Source organism: Electrophorus electricus, chromosome 8 (genome assembly GCF_013358815.1).
Source record: "Electrophorus electricus isolate fEleEle1 chromosome 8, fEleEle1.pri, whole genome shotgun sequence".
NCBI lineage: Eukaryota > Metazoa > Chordata > Actinopteri > Gymnotiformes > Gymnotidae > Electrophorus > Electrophorus electricus.
The window spans coordinates 7,647,347-7,658,321 of record NC_049542.1 but is presented as its reverse complement, the minus strand read 5'-3'; the positions used below and the strand labels follow the sequence as shown (position 1 = coordinate 7,658,321).

Genomic DNA, 10,975 nt, shown 5'->3' with positions numbered 1-10,975 from the left:
AGCTTGCCGGCATCTAACAGTTGTGATAGCAGCACCCGTGCCACTATGCTTCTAGAGGCTTTCAAGTCATATGAAGCCCTTGAGAAGGCGATATGGGGTCGAAGACAATCTGCAGTGTAGATAAACCTCATTCCCCCCTATGCTCCATTCCCATAAGCCACATCAATTCAAATTGCAGCAATGCGCAAAAAACAGTAAAATAAAGAAATAAATAAATGAATAGAATTGCTTCCAGGCTGTTAAGCACAAAGCATAAAATAAAGGTGGGGGAGGGGAGGGGTCAAAAGCAGGAAGGATGTCTGGTTTTGAGACATCTGTGCAAAAATATCCGTCTGGGCTGCAGATTTGCTGAGCTCAACTGTTCGGATGGCAACAAGGTGAAAAATGAACCAATTACAGTTACGGGGTGAACGTTCTCAATCGATGGGCAGCATTACCTGATCTCCACACACTGGTCCTGAACCACGGCCAGGAGCTTCCCGTTACTGCAGCACACATGGAGGAAGAGAAGGAGAACGACCATATAAACGTGGAGAAAAAGCTGAAGGTTCAAAAAGCCCCGAAAACAAACACTGAACGCCTCGAACTGTGTCTTCCCTCCATGAATACATAGTTAATTAAACCCTATACCATCTGCAGCCTCCCTCTGTTTGCATAGGTGACATGGGAAGAGAAAACCGAGCTCCACTGAATTGTACATACCAATCGGACAGTCTTGTTCACTTTGCCCTTGAACAGCTTTACACTAGTGCTTTACTGCCCGAAAATGCGGAAAAAGGCCAGAAGCGTTAGCATCACCTCGCTAGCACCAGCTGCCAATTGATCTGCTTTCCCACCAGGCGCACCAGTCCAGGGGGTAAGGATGAGCTGGAAGGGCTGAAACACAAACAACATTTTCTGAGCACCTACTGGCTCACAGAGCCGCTCAACAGCAGGCCCTCACAAACATTACACAGCTTTATCTGGCTGAAAATCAGCACCAGAGGATTGGAGTCTGATGCAAGTTTAATTAGGTGATTCTTTCAATGCAGAGGCATGTGCCTCAATGGTGAGGCTTAACTGGGTTCCCATATTTCCTAGGCATTAGGTAAGATAATTAATTTAATTAATCAGTCAGCATGATAATGATAATGATTCCTTCCCTGCTAGCACAAGTGACAGTGTGATAATGACCTACCTGTACCAAAGGTAATGCAAAATGAAGCGAAATGGCCCTGAAAAACATGGTTTCATTAGGGGTGTCTGGATACAGATATCAACATATCACTGACAGAACACCAACATATTTATATCAACTGGTATCAACATCACGATGAACTAAATGGAAAAACACAGCCCATTTTTAGCTGTTTTGTTTTTTACATTTGGGCAAGATGACAAAGAAAAAACAACAAAACAAAACACTCCGTCAAGCAAACATTTTATTGTGAGCAACTCACTCAAAAGGCCAAAAAGACGAGCTGTCTACAGTGAATAAGTAGACTATACAGTACTGGCATTGGTCTACAAAAATAGCATTGCCACCTTGGCAGTTTTCATTCAATTACAGGTAAGAAGCATTTGACAGATCTTTGGTCGTAGTAATTAAATGTTTGTGGGTAAACAGCGATGACAAACAAGAGTGCACCGGTGGGCTGTAATTACAGTACACCCAACAGGCAGATGGAAAAGATGTCCTAACAAACTTTATGAGCATTATCAGAGCGAAATATTACGCTCAAGTGTCAGTAACATCAACCGTCTCCCCTCAAATAAGAATAACACTCGGCCATGAAAGTCAGCTGCTGGAGGTTATACCTGTCACCGCCTTGGCGATGAGAGAACTGCGCTCTTTGAATCCACGCAACTGTAAAATGAAGACAGCAAGTAGTTAAGAGTACTGATAAACCGAGCTAGCTAACCTAGCCATTACCCTCACACACAAAAAATAAAAATAAAAAAATAAAAATTCTGACCTCGCGGCAGTAATAGCTCGAATTTGTAAAATTTTAAAAATAAACTAATAAATAAATAACACATTTAAAAAGAACACGAAACATATACTTAACCCAAATACCTTTTGACTACGACTGAAACTTGCATAGCTGTGCTAACTAGCTTGCTAAGGCACTCTGACAGTGCAGAGTTCTCGTTGGGCTACGTGGCTCTGGACAGTTTCAACGACACGAAAACCATCAATAACTTTTCAACAACCGTGATTTTTTTAAGTCAGAGCATGACATTATACCAACCTGCGTGTCCGTCTCCGACGGCCATTCGGTGTTAATAAGTAAATCATACAAAATATTCTCTTCATCTTCCAGGACGATATCTGCAGCCATGTTTTCAATGAACGCTCCGGTGCGTTAATCTACGGTGCCCTTAAAAGTTCAAAAATGCGTGCAAAGCTTTTTGTGCTGATTAAATATATAGTTGTTATAAACGTTAAAATGTATTTTTTTTTAAAAAGAAGAAGAAAGTATGAAATTTACTTTCACTTTGTCAGTGAATGCGAGGCGTGTGCAGCTTCCTAGCGGAATGATTTTTCCAAAACCTGCGCGCCTTCACGAGCTCATTTATGGTCTCGCTCCCTGTCAAAAAGCGCTACACACGTCACTTCCGGGCGGTGAGAGTGAGCAACCATGGCTGCGTTTTCTGGTAAGACTGCGTTTCTTGGTTACTCGCGGTGGTTAACTCTTCGGCCAGTTAAAATAACTGTGATATCCGTTCGTGGTTCTTTTCTGCAGAAATGGGCGTGATGCCTGAAATTGCTCAGGCCGTTGAAGAGATGGACTGGCTGTAAGTTTAAGTTGTCCACCATGGCTAACTAGCTAACCAAGGATAGGATAGCTAGGCCTGCTAACTGAAATTGTCTCGCCACTTCGCTAACCTTTACCCACCGATGTTACTTAGACTGGCTGTATTTTTATTATTTATACCAACGGAGTCTACTTATAACCACATAACACAGTATTAAAAAAAAGCAAGCGTGATCTCAATCTTTCCCTTCAACACTCGCCAGGTTGCCAACCGACATTCAGGCCGAGTCTGTTCCACTCATTCTCGGTGGAGGAGATGTCCTTATGGTAAGAACACCGACGGGTTGCACTGCCGGATACTTTATTATAACGTGTGCTTCTTCATGGCTTTTCAAGCGTTTGTTTTCCATAGGCTGCTGAGACAGGGAGCGGCAAAACCGGAGTAAGTTTAAACACGCACACACGTATTGTAGAATGACAGTTGTCTTTGCAGTCTTTCTTTGCGACAGAGATGTATGTACCTAGACAAGGCTTTTGGGACGCAAAGAGCACTTACAACATTGCACAATGGTGTATATTTCAACTGGGAAATGCAGAGCATCAGGAATCAGCTAGCTGGTTTCTGACAAAAAGCCCCACAGTGTCACCGCGTATTTCTGAGCCCCTGTTTCGCTTTGGCCTGACAGGCGTTCAGCATCCCGTTGATCCAGATAGTGTACGAGACGCTGAAGGATCAGCAGGAGGGGAAAAAGGGTCGCGCCGCAGTGAAGACGGGCGGAGCAGGTCCGCGAAGCGTGAAAGCCAGCGGCCAGTTATTTATATCACAATAGCAGCGTCCATCAAAACATGCGTCTACATATGTCGTTTAGCTACCGTCAGTTAACGTTAGAATGTGTTCACATTTTGGTTAAAATGTATTCTTATTTAGCTTTAATGGCAAGTTAATGATTCCCACCTCCACTCACCTTGCATATTCTTAGTTTTATTATAATATACTTTTTTTTCTCCCCTTCGATTTATGGTCTTCGTTGCAGTGTTTAATAGATGGCAGATGAATCCATATGATAGAAGCCCGGCGTTTGGTAAGTCTTTGCTAGGTTTATTCTATCTTGAGTCAAATTAACCTTTTCAAGAATCAGTTTCTGTGATGAAGAAGCAGTTTCCTACACCTAGGTGGTAGCTAACGGACATGACCGCCTCCTTTTGCTTTGATGTGTACGTGAAGCCTGACAGAATTGTCAGTCAGGTGAAAACCATTCTTCTTATGTGGTTCTTCAGCTATCGGTCCAGATGGCCTTTGCTGCCAGAGCAGAGAGTTTAAGGAGTGGCATGGCTGTCGTTCCACCAGGGCTGTGACCAAGGGTAAGCCGTTGTCTTAACCAGCTTAAACAGCAGCATGTCATACAGGCAGAACAATGCTCACTCACCCCTTTGCAGTACGTCACTCAAGACCTCCTGTGTATTGTTGCATAATGTAGGAGCATACGGTGGGCATTTAATGGTTAATGTGAGCTTAACAGTGCACTACTTCTGGTAAGATACATTTTGGATCAAATGTGCTGGTAGCGTCTGGCAGTTTTTAATATTCAGAATGAGTTTCTAATTGTTTTCTTAGGGAAATATTACTATGAAGTCAGCTGCCAGGACCAAGGCTTGTGTAGGATTGGCTGGTCTACTAGCCAGGCTGCCCTGGACCTGGGTATGCCCCCCCTTCCCAACACCCCCCACCTTTCCTGTTTGGCTTTCTTAGATGCAGCTCGAATTTCATCAACATCTCCACGTTTTTTTTCCTCCTCACCAGGCACAGACAAGTGTGGCTTCGGATTCGGCGGGACAGGAAAGAAATCCAACAACAAGCAGTTCGATAGCTATGGAGAGGTAAGTTGCTGGTGATGTCTTTAGAAGTACCGCATTCATGAAGGGAGTCGCGTGCCACAGGACTGAACTTGCACCTTGTTTGTTTCCTTTTAATAGGAATTTACAATGCACGACACCATTGGATGCTACCTTGACTTGGACAAAGGCCATGTGTCATTCTCCAAAAATGGTTTGCCTCTTAATTTGAGATGTCTTCCATACTGAGGTTCAGGCTGCGCAGTATTTTTATTAGGCTTCATCACACAACATTGGCTTCTGTACTGTTTATCTTAGAAATCGAATGAACCATCCAACTTGTAACTTTTTATTTCTCAAGTGTATCCTAATGAGTCTTCGTGCCAGATGATGTTCTGTGGGTGAATGCACAGAATCAAAGAAATGTAAACAATATGAAGTCAGTCTAAGAACAGTTTCACATCAGGCTCGTCAGTGGGATTTTAATATATTTTGTGAGGCACATGCAAACTAGACCTGTTGTCCATAATGTTCAGCTCTGACTGCTATGTGATGCTTTGGGTAAATTGTCAACAGTCTTTTGGTGTGCATTTGAACTTTTGCTCTTTGACAGGTAATGATCTGGGCCTGGCCTTCGAGGTTCCACAGAACCTGAGGGGTCAGGCCTTCTTTGCTGCTTGTGTACTCAAGGTGATGGGATACCTCACGTTTTCCATTTGTTAATGTTTTACCTCTTTTACACACTAAGTTGCAAACATGTCAATTTTGCCTCTCGACTGTAATGACCAGAACGCTGAACTGAAGTTTAACTTTGGTGGAGAGCCTTTCAAGAACACACCCAAACGGGACTTTGTGGCTGTGGACCAAGCCCCAGATGGCCATGTTGTTAAAACCACCCAGACTGGTGAGCTGCATCCCTTCTCGCTGTCATTGTCTGTAGTGCAAAAACACACGTGAGATCATGTAGCTTTGTCTAATGGCTTTCTGTCTGTCTGTGTGTGTCTGTGTGTGATTCCATAGGAAGTGCTATGGTGAGTCAGGTGAAATCCAACAGCAATGCCCCCAGGGCTCTGATTGTGGAGCCATCCAAAGAGCTGGCTGAGCAGACCCTCAACAACGTCAACCAGTTTAAGAAATATGTCGAAAACCCAAAACTACGGTGAGCAGCCAGGGACATTTGGGCAGCCGTGAGTTTTTGGCATGTCTTAGCAGACTGTTCTAGGAGCTGATGGATCACATATTGCCATTGCAGAGACTTGCTGATCATCGGAGGAGTGGCTGCCAAAGAGCAACTCTCTGTTCTGGAAAGCGGGGTGAGTGTTGAAACAAGGCAAGCACACAAGCTGCTGGGTGAATGCCGTGTATTCATTTTTCTTAGATGGTCGGCAGGTTTGCTGTGCTGAGAAATAACACAAGCACAGAATAATGTATGCAACTTCATATCTCTCTCTCTCTCTCTCTCTCAGGTTGATATAGTGGTGGGCACCCCAGGCAGACTCGATGATCTCATATCTACAGGGAAGCTGGATCTGTCCCAAGTGCGCTTCCTCGTTCTGGATGAGTGTGTATGTAGATTTGAGATTCATCTCCATAATGTTGCATTTAATGCACAAGGCAGTGAATCAGCATTTGCCCATGGTGGATTTATTTGAGTTTTTTGGCACGAAATGCATAAAGCAAATAAGACTTAAACTCTTCCTCCGCAGGATGGGCTGCTCTCAGCCGGCTACACCGACTTCATCATGAGGGTCTACAACAAGATCCCCCAGGTCACTTCTGATGGAAAGAGACTGCAGGTAAATCCCACTGCAGTTCTTTTACACCAGAGCTTCCAGCACATGGTGAGCCCTTAAGAACATCCGGCATGCCCCCATCTTCTGTGTGTGTGCGCTGCAGGTGATTGTGTGTTCAGCCACGCTGCACTCGTTCGATGTGAAGAAGCTCTCCGAGAAGATCATGCACTTCCCCACCTGGGTGGACCTGAAGGGCGAGGACTCTGTCCCAGAGACAGTGCATCACGTCGTGGTGCCCGTCAACCCCAAGAGCGACCGTCTCTGGGAGAAACTTGGCAAGAACCACATCAGGGTAAATGTGGAAATGACCAGCTCGCTCCACATGGCCTAAATCCACACCTCACTTCCTGTTGAGACTGAGCAGTCGACACACATGCTACCATTGACTTTATTTTTGGTTATTACATATTTATTTTAAGAAGACATCTTGATTGCCCTTTTCCTGTCTTTCAGACTGATGAAGTGCACGCCAAAGACAATACAAGGCCTGGAGCCAACACTCCAGGTGGGTCGCACTGGTGTTCGTCTTTGAAAAATGATTTGCTGCCGTCATTAAACCTCACCACAGAGGGTCGGTGTCATGAGGCCATGCTGGGTGGATGGATATTTACATTTATGGCAGTTAGCTGACGCGTTTATCCAAAATGACTGACTTACAATTATGACCTGAGTACAACTTGCGGGTTAAGGGCCTTGCTCAGGGGCCCAACAGAGGCAACTTGGCAGTGGTGGGGCTTGAACCAGAAACCTTCCGATTACAAGTCAAGTACCTTAAACAATGGGCTTCCTCTGATATGGTTTGTATTGTGGCCCAGTAGTGGCCTGTAGCCTTAATGAAGGTCTGTCGTTGCTTTAGAGATGTGGTCCGAAGCCATCAAGATCCTGAAGGGCGAGTACGCAGTGCGCGCCATCAAGGAGCATAAGATGGACCAGGCCATCATCTTCTGCAGGACCAAGATCGACTGCGACAACATGGAGCAGCACTTTATCCAGCAGGGAGGAGGTGAAGATCCAGACGCATGCACCCAAAGCCGCATACAGACTCATGCGCACTCGGGAGGACTCTGTTAACCATAATGCCCTTTATGCTTTTTTTTCGTCTCCTCAGGTCCTGAAAAGAGAGGCCATCAGTTCTCATGCGTCTGTCTCCATGGCGACAGGAAGCCGAACGAGCGCAAATACAACTTGGAGAGGTTTAAGGTAACAGGAAATGTGTGGTTTTTAATTTTTTTTAAAAAGGTCCCCTTCATGCAGAAGGTCTGACCATATTCGTTCTTGCTTTAGAAACGGGAGGTGAGGTTTCTGATTTGCACAGACGTGGCAGCCAGAGGAATCGACATCCATGGTGTACCGTACGGTAAGCAGCGAGGTCCAAATCTCTGGATTGCATGACTAGGCCTTTGACAATCCCAAGACCCCTCATGGGCTAAACACCCTTCTCTCTCTCAGTAATAAACGTGACCCTGCCTGATGAGAAGCAGAATTACGTGCACCGCATCGGGAGAGTGGGCAGAGCTGAGAGGTAGGGTGCTATCTATCAGTCCCCCTCCTCCACAGCTGGGGCTGTCCCACTGAGGAATCTCCCTGCTCTGATGGCTCTCTTGTTCTTTATTTTATAAAAGGATGGGTCTGGCCATATCCCTGGTTGCTATGGAGAAGGAGAAGGTAAAAACACAAATATTAAAAAGAAAATGACAATGTTAAGGAGTTATGTTAACGCATGTGTAGGTGTGATGTCACGTTATGTTAAGGTGTCTGTGGGTGTGTCTGGGTGTGTAGGTGTGGTATCATGTTTGTGCCAACAGAGGTCGAGGCTGCTATAACACCAGGTTAAAGGAAGATGGAGGATGCACTATATGGTACAACGAGAAAGAGGTGAGACTCCCCTCTCCTCTGTCCAGCCAAAACATTGAGTTTGCCGGGACGGAACGTGCTGACGGCTAGCATCACGCTCCCCTGTGCACCCTCTCTGCCTCATTGGTGGAGTTCAGTTGAGCTGTCTTGTTAAAGTGTTGAAGGGGTGCGTGTGTCCGTGTGTTGGTCATGTGTCCAGTTGCTGGGTGAGATTGAGGAGCACCTGAAGTGCACCATTACCCAGTGTGAGCCAGACATTAAAGTTCCTGTGGACGAGTTCGATGGCAAGGTCACGTACGGCCAGCGCCGAGCTGCAGGAGGTGTGTGCACCCGCATTACATATATCCATTTATACGGCCTCTAACCCCTTATAAGCCTGTCTCTGTCTCTCTCTCTCAGGTGGTCTTTATAAGGGCCACGTCGATGTACTGGCTCCTACCGTGCAGGAACTGGCTAACTTGGAGCGCGAGGCCCAGACGTCTTTCCTCCACTTAGGCTACCTTCCCAACCAGCTCTTCAAAGCTTTCTGACACGGTTCCCTCAGACGCCATCATGGTCGTGTCAGCATTTCCAGAAAGCCAAAACCAAGTCACATTTAATTGGGAGCTCTTTTTGTTTTGTTGGTTTTGCTTACATGCATGTAAAATTGTTTCTCATTTCTCACAGGCACAGCAGTGCATTTGTTTGTTCCAAAATAAGGCATTTCTTTTGTTATGCTTATAATGAAATCAGTTGGCAAAATAAATCATTAACTGCATAACCACTTCTTTAACCTTTTCTCATTGTTTTTAAGTGTTTCGTCACTAATACTAAAAGCCAGTAAGATAGTCATTACTCTGAGTTTCTTCAAACTGCCTCTAGAGGGAGGCCTTGTTCCAGAGAGTGAGGCCAGTTATGTTGAGTGAGAGGGAAAGTACTCCAATGCAATTAATGACTCAGTCTGCTGAATAATTTAAAGTACTAAATGTCAAGAAGAGATTGATGGCACTAAGACGCCATTCATACTGAAGTAAACAAAAACGTCTCCCTGTTTGGTGACCCCACATGGCAGTGTTAAGTGGCACTGTCTCGTTTCAGACACAGACACGCATACATTGAGGAAGACAGCCCGGTAATCTCAGCCAGACCAGCATCTGTGTGTGCAAGGAACTTTCAATTCCCACTACTCCGTGCACTCAATGCTTGCATCTCACACGCGAGACCACACGCGCACGTGTCACTTGTTTGTTCAAAGGGCCAGACTTGAGCCCTCTAGGGTTACGTAAGAACAACTTGGGAACTCATATGACATAATGCAGAGTGTCAGTTGCTTGCTTCTGATTTGCAGAGTTCCGGCTCACCTAAACAGAATCAGCGTTATCTCTGCAGAGACTTTGTGATGCATTAGTTCCACTGCAGTTTGTTTACATATGATGGCTTGTTCTGTGTGTGTGTGTGTGTGTGTGTGTGTGTGTGGACCCACACCACATTGTTGGCTTTTTCTGAGCAGCTCAGAGAGAGCAAAACGGCTTACAGCTGCAGGCAAGTGCATGTCTTATTTGAAGCACACTGGCAGTGACAGCAAAATGCTCCAATGAGTTCAACATAGCGAACCCTGTAAGGCCTGTATAAGAGTTTATGGACATTTAAAGTTGTGTCCTGTAGGTTTGATTTTGACTCTGGTTAAATAATAGTGATATATAGTGACTGGAATACTGGAATATCTTAGATGTTTTCCCAGATTCCTGTTTTCTAGAAGTAAATATGTTGAAAATGCAGAATGCAAATTTTTGACCCTGAAGCAGTGTGAAGAAGAAGGAAGTGTGGTCATTTGTCATTTTTCTAACCCATAGTTACACAGATAAACATCATGGAATGATATTGATCTGTGTTGTTGAGACACAACTTTTTTTCTCTCATTAATTACATGATAAATTATTTTATGATAATAGACAAATCAATATATATGACCTGATTTTTTTTTTTAATCTAAAAACAAATCTAGCTTGTGTTTAGTATTTACTCAGCCCAAATACATTGTGTGTCGAAGAGACTCATTTTACACTATACATTAAACACAAAGATAAACTTTAAGAAGTGCCTCCAAGCTGTGTTGGGATTCTGGGTGTGAAGTTGGATTCAGGTATGAGCCTTCCTGAAGGCCGTTACCCGTAAAAGCCCTGCTCCTCCTCTCTATGCCCAGAGCTCTGACTCTTTGCTGATTTATATTTGACTGATAGATTAGTGTTGAATGCAGGAGACAGGAAGTCCTGCCCACTGCCCCCAGGGCACTTCCTCTGCACCTGGTGAGTCTGCTCAAACAGAAGGATAGACAGTGTGCAGGTACAGGGCATTAGACTGCCACTGTGACATTACAATTACCTGGGTGAATGAATTAAAGAAAGAATTGTCTATAACACAAAAATATCTATTTTTCTAGGCTAAAGTGAGTGGTACTTTTGCACTTATGTGCAAGATATTTCTGTCATTTTGGTTCAAAACCATAAAAATGAACAAAGGAGTGCATGCTAAGTGATTACATTTTTTTTTTTAGGTCACACCACATGATACGTAGCCAGTAAAGACGCAGGCTAAAGGTTTTCGTTTCCATCCGTTTGTCATTTTACAAATTGATACGGTCCATTTTACACCAAGACCTAAACCCGGGCAATTTTCCCACGTGCTGGCCAGGCAATTCATCAGCTGCCAGAGATATCCGAAACATATCTGGTGTGCCGGATCTGGTGCATGTGAGATGTTACGGAACAATTGCTGGGA

At 44.6% G+C, this 10,975-nt stretch overlaps 2 protein-coding genes across 4 annotated transcripts in view; one reads left to right on the top strand and one right to left on the bottom strand.

Annotated features, from left to right (window-relative positions):
- The window catches only part of nbas (NBAS subunit of NRZ tethering complex), a 119,330-nt gene extending 116,773 nt beyond the window's left edge, over positions 1 to 2,557 (bottom strand). For 2 of the 3 annotated variants that reach the window (XM_035528767.1, XM_035528769.1), the window contains exons 1-5: positions 2,232 to 2,549; positions 1,798 to 1,846; positions 1,178 to 1,214; positions 799 to 876; positions 438 to 485 (exon numbers count right to left, since the gene is read on the bottom strand). In XM_035528767.1, the coding sequence (XP_035384660.1) occupies positions 438 to 485; positions 799 to 876; positions 1,178 to 1,214; positions 1,798 to 1,846; positions 2,232 to 2,321 (302 nt within the window). In that variant the 5' untranslated portion in view covers positions 2,322 to 2,549. Of the gene's footprint in view, positions 1 to 437; positions 486 to 798; positions 877 to 1,177; positions 1,215 to 1,797; positions 1,847 to 2,231 lie in introns of all 3 variants that reach the window. The other variant, XM_035528768.1, reaches the window with a different exon arrangement.
- A 21-nt stretch (positions 2,558 to 2,578) lies between these two features.
- ddx1 (DEAD (Asp-Glu-Ala-Asp) box helicase 1) lies at positions 2,579 to 8,981 on the top strand. The gene is made up of 26 exons (XM_027027692.2): positions 2,579 to 2,637; positions 2,727 to 2,778; positions 3,002 to 3,065; positions 3,151 to 3,180; positions 3,425 to 3,521; positions 3,773 to 3,820; positions 4,017 to 4,100; positions 4,354 to 4,437; positions 4,540 to 4,616; positions 4,713 to 4,785; positions 5,185 to 5,261; positions 5,361 to 5,475; positions 5,592 to 5,730; positions 5,824 to 5,884; positions 6,038 to 6,136; positions 6,278 to 6,367; positions 6,468 to 6,656; positions 6,818 to 6,869; positions 7,221 to 7,367; positions 7,473 to 7,564; positions 7,649 to 7,721; positions 7,814 to 7,886; positions 7,987 to 8,029; positions 8,144 to 8,239; positions 8,418 to 8,538; positions 8,618 to 8,981. Exons 1-26 carry the CDS (start codon positions 2,622 to 2,624, stop codon positions 8,746 to 8,748), a joined length of 2,223 nt encoding a protein of 740 aa, XP_026883493.2. The 5' UTR covers positions 2,579 to 2,621; the 3' UTR covers positions 8,749 to 8,981.
- The last annotated feature ends 1,994 nt before the right edge of the window (positions 8,982 to 10,975 follow it).